Genomic DNA, 17,434 nt, shown 5'->3' with positions numbered 1-17,434 from the left:
TTTAATATAGGAGGCCCTAGTATGTGGTGTTACAGTAAAATTAATAAAACTAAGAACTGGAAAATGAGTAGTATATTTTTACTTTGGTTGGTGACTTGGTTTTGTAAATTCATTGTCTTTTGTGATGATGAGCTTAACCTTCCCTCTTCAAGGTGACGGTAGATGTCTTGTAGTGAGAAATCCAAGTTGACTTGCTACTGAGGTGCGTAGGCAAAAATGTTCCTGGAAAGACCTGAAGGAAATGGACAAATTGTGAGACCTCTGTTTTTTTTTGTTTTTTTTTTTTTTTTTACTTTCCAAGAGCCTTCTAAAGTGTGAGAAAAGGGCAGCAAGACTGGAGTAGCTCCCTAGTTTTGAACACTTGAGTTGTATACTTTACACATTCAAATGAATGCCATGTTACATAATTTCTGCCAGCTTTATTTTCAGTTTGAGATTTTGTGAGGAGCTCTGCAAATGTCTTGTTTCAGCTCTGTGTTATATGTATAGTTTGACCAGGTTATTGAGTCTGTCTCTGAGCAGTAACTACTGATTAGGGCTGGTGATATCTTACTTTGTTGGAAGTAAAATAACAGACTAGACAAGTTCTGGTGAATGAAGTGCTACAAGAATCTTTTTTCAGTGATGACTGATGCCCTTGGAGCCTGTAGAAGCTTCTTATTACTTCAGTATGTTTGTAACAAGCTGTTAGTGCTTGACAGGTACAGGGGGTTAAAAGGGTTTGGTTATTATGATTCTGGCAATGAAAGTCACTTACAAAACAAATCTTTTTAAAGAAAAAGTCATTTACAAGACAAATATTTTTAAACAAACTCTGAAGTGTTTGTCCTGTTCATGTCCTCCTAACTGAGTTTGTGACTTCCTGGGAACAAAACTCATCATGAATACAGGCTTAATGCTTGTTCTAGCATGATTCAGTCAGAAGTTAAAATACAGGATCTCATCAACAGGGCCAGTCCCTGATTATCTGAAGGCACGGCACTTAGGAAAGAGGGCTTCTGCTATATACTGTCAATGCTTCTTTGCAAGGCTTCAGTGTATCCTATCTGATGATGAAACTGGAAATTTTCTGATGCTGTGCAGCATTTAAGGTAGCTGCAGCAAAAGCTGTTCAGATCCAGTTACATAATACCCTGCGAACAGCATATTTGTGGACTCCTGAACCAGACCATTTTCAGAACCGTTGCAGAGCTAGAGGCGACTCAAAGGATGCTGGAAAAGACGTTGTTTCTCATGCCAAGGCACACTGTGAGGGAAAAATCTGCAGAAAGGGGGAGCAGGTTTTCCATGCTGTAGCTGTATTGTAACTAGCTGCCTAACTTCAGCATTCCCTTAATCTTTCAAATATTAATCTTAGGTTTACACCTCTGTTGCCCAACTTCTCCAGAGGGTACATATAGGAAACAAGAAGTCAGCCATGTGGCATTAGGCAAAAGAAGTTGCTAATGGGCTTGCGTAGTTTTGGCAGCTACACTGGCAGGCAAGTTTAGCACAGCCTACGCTGAATGAGGGAAATACCTTATTACCATGCATGTATTTTTAACGTTACTTCCTGCTAGATAATATCAATTGGTTTGTAAGTATGAAGTCTGTGGGGAATGAGGTTCTCTAGCTATAGCTAAAAGGGGGCCTAAAAAGATGAAGTGCCTCATGGGTAAATTTAGCAAATTTCAACATCGTAAAAACAGAAAAAACCCTTTTGAAATCTACAGTACAGCATACTGTTAGAATATTGAAATATTTCTAAATGTTTTCTTTTGCAAAATTTATGGTTAGTGAGGGGGGAGTTTCACAATCTGAAAATGTTACAGGAGGATTTATTTAAAGAATCCTCAGTAAAAATAGCTAGTCTAGAAGTCTGGGAAAGTTAGAATGCAATAGAATATAAGGTATTCAGAACCTGTAAAGGTAGTTGAAGATTTTCTTCTTTTTTCCCTTCTCCATAAGGCAGTGGATTATGCAGTTTGGGAGTTATATTATGCAGTCCTCCCAGGCATTTGACGTTATCTCTCCTTGAAGGCATCAAACTGATTTCTGGCAAAATCATTTTTTTTCCTGTGTTTGAGCTGTTGATCAAAAATAGTTACTTCAAAAAAAAAAAAATAGATTGCACAGAATCTTATCAAAATTCATCCCTCCTCAAATGTGGTTCTCTGTTTCTAAATGTCACTTTTATTCAAGTAACAGCAAACTGTGCCTTTCACCATCCGTTTCAATATACTTCTCTGTCAGAAACCTGTTAATTGTTTTGTGTGCTTTGAGGAGGATCCTGGCATAAACTGCTTGCAGGAATGTTTGTTGGTAGCAGATCACTCTAACTGCATGTCTAAATGATGGAGATGCTTCTTAAAAAATGAGAGAAAGTTAAGGATAGCTTAACTGCCTTGGGCATATGCAGCTGTCAAATAGCCCTTGGCCCTTCAGCCAGGGAAAGTGGCTGGGAGAGGAGGCCAAGGGTGGAAAATCGTAAATTGAAGCCAAAATGAGCCAAGAGAGGGAAGAACTGGCCTACTGGTCTAGGGAAGTGGCAGTAGCAGAGCTCACTAGGGAGCTTTTTAAGAAAAAATGTCTTGGGATGTGTTGTGATTTGTATAGATTGCTCTGTCCAGGTAGAGAAAACCTCGCAGGAGTGTTTTCTAGCTGTGCTGGCAGACGCTGCCAGGGGTGGTAGGTACACGAAGAGTGCTAGAATTTCAGGGAGATGCAGGGCAATTCATAAAAGGTTGTGTCATAGAGTCATCAGTCTAAATGTGTTGTCAGCTCATCTGCAGAGGGCTGTTGACACGTGTGCCTCCTGGGCAGTGTCACTGTTGCATGTCAAGTCTGGGCTGAGGGTAGGAAGTGTGGCGGAGCCTGGCTGGGAACCTGGCGTGGCAGTGCCCACTGAGAACTGTGTTCCTGCAGGGCAGTGTGAGAATGGCACTGCCGTGTCCTGAGACAGTGCCCTGCTCACCACAGCTCAGCTCTTTGCAGCACACAAGCATCATGCTTAACAGAGAAACCTGAGAGATGTCTGGGATGTTGTTTTGTTCATGGATAAACAAAAGTTTGTATGTAATTGATCTAACAAGATGAATGTGATAGGATGCTTCCATTTTTTTCATGGTGGTAACATTCAGGCCATTTCTGAGCAATTACATTTGTTTTCTGCATCAACAGGACAATGCTCCATGTTCTGTTGTACTTTTTAAATATGTGGAACTTTGACTTTCTGGACTTCAAAGGGATTGCTGGATGTTTTTTTCCTCTTTGGGTAGGGTACTTCATTTCTTTGCATAATTGCAGCTCAGCAGTCATCTTGTACGCAGCTGCTCTGGTAGAGAGCAACAAAACAGGTGCATGCATTAGGTGTTTGCTTTGGGTGAAGTTGTTTCCTTCTATATTGTGGGCTGGCCCAGAAGAAATTCCAGATGATTCAGTCACTGCCTTAGTGTGAAAGGTAATGACTGTGATTTCTGTTGATTACTGTGGGCATGAACCAGCTTCTAGCTTCTCAGCCCCTGCTGACCTGGGGTGTGGTTAAAGCCAAGCTAAATCTTTAATCAATGGCTATTCATATCTCCTGAAGTTCCCCATCTCCAGCTACAAGTCCTGCCTCTTCCCTGCCATGTGTGTGATCAGGTCAGCTTGCTGAGACAGTAGACTTCTTTTTTTTTCTGGGTGAAACTTAAAGAACACCAGATGCAATGTTTTACCAGTGCTAATGGGGCTTAGGGGCCTGGCATATAATCACTGTTCTGACAGCGTAACTAATAAATGCTTATTTACCTAATGGAAACCAAAAGCACAGATAACTGAGGTATTCTTTGTAGGAGAAGAACTTGGAAATCCATGGTAAAAAGTCATGTCACCTAGCTAGATGGACTCTCCCTGGTAAGCAGAAGGGTGTAATTAGAGCTAGGAAATTTACTCCTCACACACATCACACAGTATCTTCATACAAGGATTTTTTTTTTTCCCTATATGTAGAAGTTACACAGTATTGAGCTTTCTCAGACATGGAACTTAACTCTCTTCTTAGATTCACTTGTAATTTGAACTAGTTCTCTGAATCTGGAAGAGTAACCTTGGATTCTTTATTTCGTATAATACATGCAGAACAAGTCTTTGTTTTCAATGCAAAATGTAACTTTAATTACTGAGCACTAACCAGTACCTATTAATATTTCTTGTTACAAAAATCTTCTATGTCATTCATTTGTTTCAACGTAAGATTCAATATACACTATGGCATGGGATACTAGATCACCATAACTAAGATTAGGGCTACGAAGATGGTGAAAGGCCTGGAGGGGAAGACGTACGAGGAACGGCTGAGGTCACTGGGCCTGTTCAGCCTGGAGAAGAGGAGGCTGAGGGGAGACCTCATCGCAGTCTACAACTTCCTCGTAAGGGGTTGTCAAGAGGCAGGAGACCTTTTCTCCATTAACACTAGTGACAGGACCCGCGGGAACGGGGTTAAGCTGAGGCAGGGGAAATTTAGGCTGGACGTCAGGAGGGGGTTCTTCACAGAGAGGGTGGTTGCACACTGGAACAGGCTCCCCAGGGAAGTGGTCACTGCACCGAGCCTGTCTGAATTTAAGAAGAGATTGGACTGTGAACTTAGGCACATGGTCTGAACTTTTGGGTAGACCTGTGCGGTGTCAAGAGTTGGACTTGATGATCCTTAAGGGTCCCTTCCAACTCAGGATATTCTATGATTCTATGATTCTAAGATTGTCATCAGCTCTCTAATACAGTCGTTCTTTTTGGATTTCTATTCCTTCCAGCAGAGTGAGTGATTTTAGATTTCTCCTTTTTAAATGGTTTTCCCTGCTAGTTTTTAATGTTCTTTCAACTATTTCCAAAGTCTTGGTTTTGTATCATGAAGCACGGAGAAAAATTGTTTTGTTTTGTAATTGGAGTAATTAGTCTCAGTATTTGAGTTTTGTGGATCCATAATCCTCACAGAGAATTTGTATTGGTGTGTCTGTTTCCTATGTAGGAAGAGTGGAGAGAACAAATAGCACAGCTTCTGTGCTGTCCTGCTGCTGGAGGAGATTGTTTTGTGTAGCAGAAACTAAAAAAGATGAGGAGGGAACTTCTTCCTTTTACTTTGGTGGACCAGAAGAATCCACAAAGAGCAGTGAAATGGGACTTTCAGGAACCCTTCGTGGTTTTGGCCTTACAGATAATTTTCTAAAAACTTGATTAAAATGCCAGCATGATTTCCATCCCTTTCATTCATGGGGAAGGGGAAAAAATATTTAACCATTAAACCATAGTACTGGTTCCCCCTTATAATTTATTGCTCTCAGGTATACTATGATCTGTTTGCATTCAGCTAGATTTGGACCTTTAGACACAGGGTACAGTGTGCTAACCTTCTGCATGCATGTTACGTATGCACTGGTGTTGCTCCACATAGCAGAAGGAACAGCTTATCAAATCAGCTATTCCTGCTGAGCATGAGTCAGCTTTGACCTTCCCTAGGTCTCTGGACTCTGTTCATTCCTACTCCAAGAGTTGATATTCAATCTAAAACTAAAATGTGATAAGTGGGAAGAATTTCTATCATGCACATTTAATTCTTGAGCTTTAGATTAAATAATGCTTGCCAGGCTATCAGTAACTTGCCAGAATTGCTGGGCTAGTGCTATATCACTGCAGACTCTGCTTTTCCATCCTGAGGAGCTGATAGACTACATTGCTTGTCACTGTGTCATTGGGAAGCTTCCAAAAAAAAAAAAAAAAAAAAAAAAAACAAAAAACAAAAAACCCCCACACATTTAACAGCTTCGGAAGATGCTGGTGATGACTGAATAGGTGGCACAGTTTGTTGTGAGTCAGAGCTAATGACCCAAAATGGTGTCTAAGGCATTAATTGTCTTTATTTCAGATAACGTTACTTAATTGACTGTTGATGTTATATATGTTAATTGGTAACATTACTTAATAGGCTATTAAGCCAATAATAAGTCACTGTTCAGGAGTATAAGGTTTATTAAATGGTGATTTGAATTTCAAATGGTTTATTTGCTCCCTACTTACTCCAGTAAACTGGATCCTTCTGGCTTAGTCCATGTTCTTCCACTGTTCTGATTCTTTTCTGACAGTGGACGCGTTGTCTTTAGCCCAGGACATGTTGGTTACCTTTGAGCTGTAAAGAGATGTGGGTGAAAGGTGCTGCAGACGTTATCAGACACAGCATATGTTCAGAAATGCTCAGCACTTTCCTGTTGTGAGTATTGAAACTTACCTTGTAAAGTCACTGTTCTGGTGCATTATACAATCGGTTAGTAAAAACATGAGTGGTGGTGAAAATATCACTGTTTGCAGTGGCAGCAGATTTTTTTTCTTCTTTCTGTATAAAATAATACCTCTTGTTAGGTTTAAAGTGGCATATTGTTATAGTAGTGGTATTGTGATACTTCCCTCTCTCTATGAACTGGTTTTAAGTCACCCTGACACTGCCCAGCCACTAAGTGAACCTGAAGTGATGTCAGGGTAGTCATGTCTCATAACGTAAAGATTTTCTTCTGAACTCCGTCGCAGGGCTGGGTTAAGAACTAATGACGTGTCTGTGATAATCTTGTGTGAGAGGTTGACCATGTGACTGTAGAGTATTGTGAATAGGTTTTACTTTTGTATCTTTCACATGCTTGAAGAATTTATGTACTTTTTAGGTGTCAAAATTCATATGAAATACTCTGTTAAGAAAATGTTTAAAGCATTCTGTTGTAATCTGGCATCTGCTGCAGTCTAGGTAGTGTGTAGTTACTCTAGGAGAGGTAGCCACTTTGCTTTTTTTTTTTTTTTTTTAAACAAAAGAAAACACTTTATTTGCACCTTAACCACAGAAAGTACAGTGACGTTTGTGACAGGTCTCAGCAGAGAATTAAGCAGGTAGATGTTTGGGTTTTTTGAGAGTTCTGTTTCATGAAGTCTTATGGGAACAAGAGGATACTTTCCCTTTGTGACCTTGCTGTGCTAGGATTTCTGTTCTTGGTGTTTCAGCTATCACAGTTTAGCTCCTCAATAAATATTGTGCTGCTAGACACACTATTTATTCACTACTTATTTAAAATTCTGCCACTCCAAATGCTGGTTTAGTTTATAAAAAATAAAAATGCCTGTGAAAAATAAAACACACTAAAGATTATTGCTATAGTCCATTTACAGAAGGCTCCCAGTTCTTCATGGCTGTGATCACGGACTTTTTACAGAAAGCTTCCAGTGAAGTATTTTTATTCATATAGTTTGTGAACCTTGCATGGTTTTTGATTCAGTTGTTTTGTGAGTGAGTTCTGAAAGCCCACAAATGACTTGTAGAAGGAGTTAACAACAGATTGCTGTCCTCTTTGGTGGGAAGAGCTTAAGAGCATGCCAGTGCAATGAAACTAGTAGAATTTGTCTCTGAAGTGTAAGGAAAGAGGGAAGAGAGTCTTTTGGGGAGGAAAACTGCTTTAGGAGCTTGAGGTTTTTAAGAAGCACGTTCAGCAAGAATTCTTAAGGGCTTTGCTTTGGAAATTACAACTATGAAATTAAAAAAATATATATTAGAACCTAGTTTTCCCAAGGGGGGGAAAAAGTGTGGAAAAGAAGTGAAATGCAGAATTTCAAAGGATGAGATTACCATTTAAAACCGGTATGAATTTAATAGTGGCAAAAAGTTATCATTAACAGAACTGTTGGCATAAAAACAACAGTTGTGACAGTGAATAAATGACCCTTCAGTGTTGAAACTAAATAAGCCATGGTATCTGGGCTCTATAGGCAGCCTCTTGAATCCAGAACGCTAACCTGTGTTAGCCTGACGTTATTGTTTGTGATTCTGGTTTTGTATATTAACTTAAGAATGCAAAAGGAAAATAATAATGACACATGATGATTTCATAATGTATTTTTAGGATTTTTACTCTCCTCTTGATCTAGCTATAGATTATGTCAAACCAAAGCAAAGGGTGCTGTTGACTTGTACTGGGGAGCAGACAATGTCCTGCTGACATAAGGTGAAGCTGTTAGCAGCAGCTAATGACGTACACTGATTGTTGCTGTCTGTTGCTGTCAGTAAGCATAAAAAAAATTGTTTTCAGAGTTAAATATATCATATTGCCTCATAGCTCAGAGAATATATGGCACTGGATAAGGTGTAACTTTTTTTTCTTGCTGTCGAGGGACCAAATGTAATTTATCATCCAATAAGAGAGACAACTGGCAAACTTTGCAAAGTCTAGTAAACCTAAAATTAGATCACCAAGCTGTATTTTGGCTTCCTGCATGCAGGCAACCACATGTATGAATTACGTCATTTTGTCCTTGTTTGGGGCAGTGTTTCTAATAGCAGATAAACCCTAATAGGCTTGCATTCCCACAACTGAATGTCTTAAATGTGAAGTAAAAAGTACAAATCCAAAATACATGGTTTTATTTGAATCGTGAACACCATATTATCTTTTCACAGCTCTTTTTTTTTTTTTTTTTTTTTTTTCTGTAAGCTCCTTTCTATAGCAGACTGTTTTTGTTATGGTACCTTGTGTATATTTTTATTTGTGTACATTGTTCTGAACTGCAATCAGGCTTGAGTTTTGTTGTTTTTCTGCGTGGTTTGTGTGGCTTTGAGACTTGAACTTAAGAAGTGTCCTTCAAGGCCCTTTGTCTGGAATGTAATGGTACTATTAGAACCACCTGGCTGACAAAGTAACTGCAGTAACTTTAACTCAGCTTCAGACTTGAGAGAAGTGCCCATCTGAGCAAAAACTGAAGTAGGCTAGAAAGCTTGATGTAAACGTGCTAAAACATAATAATCAAATGTGAGAGAGGAGAAAAGGAATGGAAGGTCATCTCCGCTTCCCTTAAAAGCATTTGTTTGTGTCCAATACAGTTTAACAGACTGTTCCGTCTGGTGCAGCAACACCAAATGTGTCAACGTTGGTATTACCATGCTTATACTGCTGTAGCTTGGTGTACTTCATATGTCTGTTTTCCTCAAATGAAAGAGAAATCTGGAATGTTCACCTTTCTGCATCTGCTATAGGTCAAAAACATCATTAAAGGAGAGTAATAGATATTTATGGCACCATGTAAGTGGAAAAAAACAAAGGGTGGGTGGAAAAATATCACTGTGTTTTTCTCTTGCAATTGGTTGAGGTTGCATTTTTCCACCAGCTTGAGCACATACTGCTGGTACTGCTGAGCTGAGCGACTTCCCATTGAAAACTCTACCTCAAGTAAACATCTTCCAGATTGGAAACCAAAGAAATCCCTTTAAATAGTGGCTGAACTGAGTTTGCAGATCTTCTGTAAAAAGAAGGGTTAAACTGTTCTGCGGTCCTGGTAGTCTGCATGTGCATATAGGCATTTAAGAGCATGGCTGAGATGCTGTTAGGCTGTTTTTTTAGTTTCCCTTCTGGCAGTGCGTTCTTGGGAGGATCACCTAGTGGAAAAAAATGTGAGTGGTTATAATTGTAATTCTAATGATGTCTAGAGACAGGAAGTTAAATGTAGGTCCAGCTGTATGCTTACTCCTAGAAGTTTTACTACATTCTTCCAGTCGCATTACCTGTATTTTACAGACTTTGGGAAATGAAATACAGAAAAACTCGGGTGTCATTTTTCTATCAAGTGCGTAGGAACCTATTTACCATTAAAATTAAAATCAGTGGGAGGTTGCTGCCTAAAATCCCTTGCAAATCTGTTCCAAAGTAAATTGTCCTGGCTCATTTTGGGACTGAGCATAGGCCCTTGACTGGCAGAATTCCAGAACTCTATCTTTCTTTTTCAGGTTCATTTACTTCACAAAGAACTTCTTGAAAATGTATTTCAGTGTCACGTGTACCTGTCAACATGTTCTACCATAACATCTATCTTATGGGAATTTCAAGTTTTAACAACTACTGAAAAGTAATAAAAATAAGTTCTTGTTTTATAGATTTTTTTTTTTTTGGAATGAATTAAACGAAGATGGTATGGACAGAATGAAGAATAGACTGGACATGCAGAAAGGGGAACATATGTTTGGTATTTGGGGATGAAGTGGTTTGCTCTTCTCAAATGACAGGCAGAGCCATCTTCCTGATTTATCCCTACACTAGCCTCAGTGCCAGGCTGGAGTCAGGTAACCTGTGCTGTCATCTCAGTATTTTGTTTACATATTTTCAGCTTTCCATGACAGCTACTGAGCAATGTGGTGTTTCTGGAATATCAGAGGAAGACTCATAAAAACCCATGCATATACATAGAGTAGCTTGAAGGCTCTTCTTATTGTAATGCACTATAGCAATACCACTGTTACCCAGTGAGGTGTACAAAGCTGGCAGGCTGCACCTCTGTCAGTCACTCAAGTCAAATTCTGCCCCAGAGCATTACCCTCCTAAACCACCATTAAAAATCATCTCTAATGTTCATTTTAAAAAAATAATTAATTAATTAAATGAAATTAAATGAACTTGCAATAAAGCAAGAAGTTATCCAGCTATGCTGGATTGTCTAGTTTCCTGTCTCTGCCCCCATATCCTCTTCTGAACTGCACAATAACATAAGCTGAACTGCTCATATAAAGCGTGATTCTGAAAATAGACTCTAATGCCACTTGGTAATATTGTCTCTCTGTGTTCTTCTTCAGTGACAGATCTAGATGATATTAGCAATCCAAATAATAGGTTGTCTTCATTGCTAGGATAAATTCCTGTCTTAATGATGGACAAATTTCATGTTGTACCTAATTATATTGTAACTGACAGGTTGCAGCTGCTATTGTTTATACTCTTGATGTGCTAGCACAGTTGAGGACAGCCTACATTGAATCTCTAACAAGGCTGTTATACAGCTGTACAAAACATTTCTGAAAGGGAACAAACTTCCCTTAAAAAAATAAAAAGTAGGAATTATCAGCCTATGAGCTTATCTAGTGTGTGTTGTAAATACTGCTCTGTAGGATCCAAGTCAACTTCATTTCAGTGATGTATTAAGAACGTGCATTTTGGCAAAGATGTTCAGTTGAAATTTGGACATCCAAGCTGTGAAATTTGTTTTAGACTCTGATATCTGCCACAGACTCTGCATGTAAAATTAAATAAGTAGCTTAATTTCTCAGTGCTGTCAACTCTTCAGTCAAAGAGAAGACACTTTTTTTTTTTTTTTTGCTACCCTTTGCCTTATCTGGATTGCAAGGTTTGGGAAGTTGACACTGATTCTTACCCACTGAGTGCAAATGCATTATGAGGCACAGAAACGCTGTAGTCTTTGGTCCTTGATTTTAAGAGCTCTGTTGTTAATACTAACCTGGAACATGGCTGACTGATTGTTAAACACCAGTGAGACCCCCTCTTCTTCATAGCTGTATGGGTATCTGCAGAAACTACTCATTTTAATACACGTGTGATAGAAAAGCACAGCAATATGCCACCCCTCTCACATCTGTTCAAAGACCTTTCCCCCTCCTTGTCCCTTCTCCAGCCTTTAGCTTTTCTCTTAGAGGTCTTCAGTGCATCAGTGCCTGGGAGAGCATCAGGCTACTTGTGCTGAAGGATCCATCAGCTGTTACTTTGTGGTGGCTGGCTCTAAGGTGGTCTAGAAATCACATTCTCCTGTGATGCTTTAATAAGCAGCAAATAAGGAGTGGGGTACGCTTGGCTATGGACAGTATCATGGCTAATTGCATCATAATAGTCTTAAATCTCTTAGGCTAAGAAATGATGCATTTTTCTGTCTTTTTCCTTTTGGCTTGCAACATTACCTGTTTGGTCATGAAATGTCTCAGTAAAGGCTGTCCACAAAAGCCTGTTTTTAAGGGATAAAGGCAATGGCATGAAGCCTATGAAAGGAACAGGTAGATGTGTGACTGTGGGTAGACATGCAGTGGGGAAATAGATTACAAACGAATGGGTAATGTGATGAACAATTGCCCCAGGCTATAACTGTCTACGGAGAAAATGGGAATTCCTGTGCTGTGTCTGTTACCTTTGTAAGCTTTTAAGTAAACTAAAATGTACAAAACCTACAGTATCATCGGGCTTTCTAAGCGTGACTCCGTTCACTCCCATAATCAATAGTTATAAAGAAATAATTTTTCACTAAATTTTGCTGGCAAAACTCGTCCTCAGAGTGAAGTCAAGGAAGCCAATACAGTGACCATGTCTCTTCAAAGACATGACAGTACCATGTCTCTTCAGAAAATCTGGCCCAAATAGGACATGAGTTTTGCTAAACAATCAAACAAGCCCTTTCCCCAAGCCCCCATAATAATTCAAAAAAAAAAAAAAAACCAACAAAACACCAAAAAACAAAACAAAACAAAAAAACAACAAACAACAAACATGAAGCCTATAATGTTTTACATAAATAGCTCTTAGCATTACAGATCCAACTCTTTTAGCATGTTTAAGGCAAATTTGCTGATTTTGTAACAGCAATTTCATTCTCTGAAGTTCTCTAGAGTTTTCATGTAATGATAAAATCAGGAAGCAGAAATATGTATTAATTAATGGATTTAATAAGTGCCTGCACTCCTGATTCCATCTGTGATTGAATCCTAAAGGGATAACTACAATTGTCCCACTTGGCCTGACTGTTCCTGCCTCACCTGAGAAGTTCCTAGGCTCTGTCTGAAAATGAAAACCAAAAAGCAGTACTTCAGGCTGTCTGACATTGTTTGAACCCTCTGAAATAAGAGGCTGCTTCTGCTGTGGACTGTTAGCTTTTGAGAGCAAGCAAGGGCCAAGTGACAGCCTTAATCTTTGATTTCTTTGCCTTTGTAGGTTAAAGACAGACTCTACCTGTGTTAGTGAAGTACCAAGTGCATTGCATAATTATAAGGTTCTGACTATTACTGCTGTGTACGTTTCATACTTTAAGTTCCAGCTGTAGTTGCATCTCTTGCTCACCAGCCAGTGAAGGATATAATAATATTGAAAGCAATAACAGCTCAGTGCTTCTGTAGTGTAGCCATGGGGGGCTGCACTTAAGGATTGTGTTTGATTGTTATAAAGGGATCCTGGCTGATGAAATCACAGTAGGTAAAGGTTATCTGTAAGATAAATCTTGTCCTTACAACCCTGGCTATAATGCCCTGACTACGGAAACATCTGATACTAAACATACGTTGTGGGACTGCAGAGCTGCCAAGTCTTGCAGAGTGAGGTCTCAGAGATACAGTGCATTGTGGCAGGAGAGACTGGGTGTTTTTTCAAGCATAGTGTCTGGTGTTTTTTTTTTTCTTCTGTTTGAGAAGTAATTGGCCATTAGCAGACTTCTTATGAACAACAGCTTAGGTAAGATGGCTCTTTTGGTGGCAGGGCCTTGCATATGTGTTACGGTTTATACATTCCAGCCAAGGGTAATGATTTGACCGATGTATTAGTTGACTGTGGCTTACCAGAGCAACACAAAAGAAGAGTTCTACTTCTTCCTAGAGTTTGAAAGTTCCTTCTGCAACACAGTGGAAAAAAAAGATGAAATATTTTTGCATGTTTTTAGCTAAAGTATGAATGTATCAAATATTAATTGGTGGGATATAGGGTGCACATGGTAGACTTGAAGCTTCCTTGCTTTTCATTCTAATTATTGTGAAAAGGGCAAAGCATGGATTTTTAGCTAGGATTAGTGTCCTAACAAAAAAATATCATCAACCTTTCCTTCCATTCAAACTCTCGTAGGTTGAGGTGCAGAGAGATTCCTACAAGATTTGTCCTGTCAGCAGCAGTTTGCCATCAAGCTCATCAAACACAATCTCCAAATGCTGCTGTTAGAGTAATTTTCCATGGCAGTTTTACTGTGCACTACACTTCTGCACTAGGTCCTTGTTTCCCACCAGCTCAAATTCAACCTCACCTTTTTGTTTTTTTACTTTACACCTTATTATGTCCAGATCTACACCAGTAACTTGTTGGTTGTGAAAAGGTAGAGTAATGGACAATCCTGAAGTACCATTAGGTCCAAGAAGACTTGTCAAAAGCATGTAACTGTTTAAAAATGAGTAATTTATTAAAAATTATTAAAATTATGTATTAAAAATACTTATTAAAATACTTATTACTTTATTAAAATTAATTTTATTTAAAATTAATTTTTGTGAAGTGAGGTAGAAGTGGCTCTCTTACATCTCCTGGGTAGATTAAATGCAAACTCAGAGTGATGGCTTGTGATTTTATTTCCTTGTTTGTATGTTTGTGATGACCTTTGTGTGATTAAATGTTCCTAAGATATAACACAGTTGTCCTTGTCTGGAAGAAGTTATTGATTCCAAATGGGATGGGCAAAAGGATCCTCTGAATAATCACAGTTTCATGCCATATTCTTGCCTTACACAGAATTTATATTGTTTAAATCCTTCTTTAGCTACACACCACCTTTCTTTCTTAATTTTGGTTAGATTTATCACAGCTTGATTACAGTTACTTTTCAGAAAGACAAATGAGAAGGAGGGAGCATCAGTTTTGTGGAGATGGTGCTTCTGAGTTCAAAAAGTGCCTCTCAAGGGTATGATGAAGGGAGAAGAGTTCACACAAATGAGAACAAAGTAGGGTCCCCTACTTTACTACTGAAGAGCCAATAACAACTGTCTCATCTTGAGAAATTCACATCACTGACCTAAGGCTGCAACCTGAAGGGTTACTATTGTCTGAGTCAGTCATCTGACCTCGAAGTGTTTCCCTCTTAAAAGATAAGAGGGAAATATTACAATTGGAATGAAATGTCTTACTTCAGGAGCCACAGTCAGGAAAATGTTATTAGCAAATAGCAGCCACATGTCTTTTAAACTTTAATGCCATTTAATACAATGAGGAATTCTCTGTCCTTGATGTGCAGTGAGAAACCGGTGGTTATTCCAGTTACATTTACAGCCAAATTATCAACAAAGTGCAGAAATGTGAATAAACCATTATTTTCTTTGAAAACTGGTTACTGGAGGCCAATTCTGCATTTCTGAAGGGTCATCAGTCCTTTGAGTTTGTTTCTGAGAGATTATTCTGAAGGGAAACTCCTCAGCGCATGCATGTCCTCTCAAAGCATCCAGTGCTGTGTCACAAACTTAGCTGCCTTAAGCATCATCCAGTGAAGGACTGATAATTTGAACCTTTTGAGCTAGTTCTTATTCATTTAAACGTGAACTGCTTTTTAGAGATTGACACTTCTACCCTCCTGTAGTCAGACACTGCTTGTGTTTTGTACCTTTTGGACACAGCAGGAGGCTAACCACCTTGTTATGCTCCTAGCGACTTTAATGTGGAGCTCTGACAGTCCCCAGTATTGTACGGAGAACAAGTCTGTATGACTTTAACAGTGTTGCTCAGGAGAGCTTGTAGGATCAAGCTTTGTATGTGAATGGCTTTTTCAGAAAGCTGTGAGATACTACCAGAGGATTATATGAAAGGTTTACCAGAGTTTTTATCATCGTCTTGTTCTTTCAGTGGCCAGTTTGCAATTGTGAAGAAATGTAGAGAAAGGAGCACAGGTTTGGAATATGCTGCAAAGTTCATTAAAAAGCGTCAGAGTCGGGCCAGCCGTCGCGGAGTGAGGCGTGAGGAAATTGAACGGGAGGTGACTATCCTGCAGCAGACCCTACATGCCAACATCATCAAGTTGCACGACATCTATGAGAACAAGACGGATGTGGTCCTCATCCTTGAGCTGTGAGTAAGGGGACTTCCTATCCTCTGGGGCAGGATGAGGTAAATAGGAACAGGAAAGGGCTGTAGAGGCTGCCAGAGCACAGAGGCACTGCTGAAATGGAGCTGTTGTGTTCTCAGGCCGCACAGATCTTGGCAGAAGAACTGAATGAGGTTGCTGGTAAACAGGCGCCCTGGTCCACCCGTGTGTCCTGGGGATACAGGTGTACCTTAAATCAGCTGAGGCCATTGTTCCTGAGCCAAGGACTGTTGTTCATTTAAAAACAGTTTGCTAGCAGAGGGATTACCTCATGTCTGCCCAGTGCTGCTCTGATGTGGACCTTGGAGGAACAACAAATGGCTACTGACACTCATCTCATTTTTCTTCCTGCTTTCTTCCCTTGCAGTGCATGTGAAGCTATCAAGCCCTTTGCAACATTTTCAGTCGTTCTCACTACATCCATATTTTCCTCACTTACAGTACCTGTAGGGAAAGGGGGTGGGAGGGGAGAAGGTGAGCATGGAAAAGTTTTTTGAATTCCCAAACTTCGACTGCTAAGCACAAATAGCAGCAGGGTGGGAATGAAGGAGAACTGTTCTTCTGTCAAGTTTTGCCATGCGATGTGGGAAAACCCTTGTCATTGAGGATCCACTGACAAGTGAACCTTCCAACCAGGGCATCTGTGCACTGCTCTACCTCATCCCTACTTTGTGACCCATTGGGTTGCCAGACTGCTGGTTTAGGATGATTATTATACATATTTGGCTAAATAACATAGACCGGTTTGTGCTATTTAAGGAGAGATTTAAAACCAGCAGCTTCTCTGTCTGGGCTGAGGGAACACAGGCTTGTTCTGCATAACCTGTGCATGACCCTTCCTGGAAGAATAAACGAACATCCCAGAGAAGCTGGAAGTGAGGTTAGGAATCATCTTAAAGTCTTGGCTAAGGAACCTTTGCTTAGTTGGAATGTGAGTTTGCATTTCAGGGAGTCACCTTTGGTTCTTTTGCCTATATTTAATGTCACCGACGGTAAAGAAGTGAGAAAACCTGACTAATAGGTGTTCACAATGTAGAGAAATGATAATTATTGAAGTCTGAAACAGTATCAAATTTGTCAATCTCTTTCTCAGTCAATTGTTGAGTAAAAACTAGCCATGATAAAAATTATTTCATTATTTAAAGAAATTAGAAAGGAGGAGGCACCAAGTGATTGGGTCTCCTTATACCCAAACTTAGAATTTTGAAATGAATTTGGATGAAATTTGGAACTTGACTTGTTGCCATTCTGGATGTTTCATTGTAGAGGATCAGGACTGTAGTAGAAGTGAGTGTGCACAGGTAGTCATCCAGAGCTATGTCCAAAGCATTTTCTGTACAGTTCATAGTGTGTGCTGTTGAAAGGGAAGTAAATTATTTTACTGCATGTGCAAATATATTTCTGTGTTGTTGTGGCTTGGCTTTCTGAATCACCTGGTAACTGAGAGCCAGGAGAAACCTGAATACCTGAATACATGCAAACCAGAGGTCAGAATTGCGTACTTGTACTCATCAGAGACAGGAATGGAAGTAGCTCTTCAAAGAAGGAGCTTTGTTGGTCACGGTGTAAGATCGTGGCTTATGGGGAGGAAAATTGCCATGTAGTGAAAGAAGAAAAACACCAGTTTAAGCCCTTCTGATCTACGTCCTCCTCTTTGTGCAGCCAGTATCACCTAGTTTACAAAGCCCTGAGTTTTAGAGGAGCTGTAAAGAAGGGGACATAGCCTTTACCCGTCAGTTCATGGCCCTGAAATAAAGCTGTGGACGGGGAGGAGATACTCTGAGGTGGTCTACTTACTGCGATGTTA

At 39.6% G+C, this 17,434-nt stretch overlaps 1 protein-coding gene across 2 annotated transcripts in view; it reads left to right on the top strand.

Moving 5' to 3' along the window:
* DAPK2 (death associated protein kinase 2) overlaps positions 1-17,434 on the top strand; it is a 40,613-nt gene that overhangs the window by 9,046 nt on the left and 14,133 nt on the right. For both annotated transcript variants that reach the window (XM_082768961.1, XM_082768960.1), the window contains exon 3: positions 15,390-15,611. In XM_082768961.1, coding sequence (XP_082625087.1) covers positions 15,390-15,611 — 222 coding nt within the window. The remainder of the gene's footprint in view (positions 1-15,389; positions 15,612-17,434) is intronic.

This window comes from Aythya marila (genome assembly GCF_965140915.1).
Source record: "Aythya marila genome assembly, chromosome: 11".
NCBI lineage: Eukaryota > Metazoa > Chordata > Aves > Anseriformes > Anatidae > Aythya > Aythya marila.
Note: the sequence above shows the minus strand (reverse complement) of the source record. Positions and strands in the feature narration are given on the sequence as shown.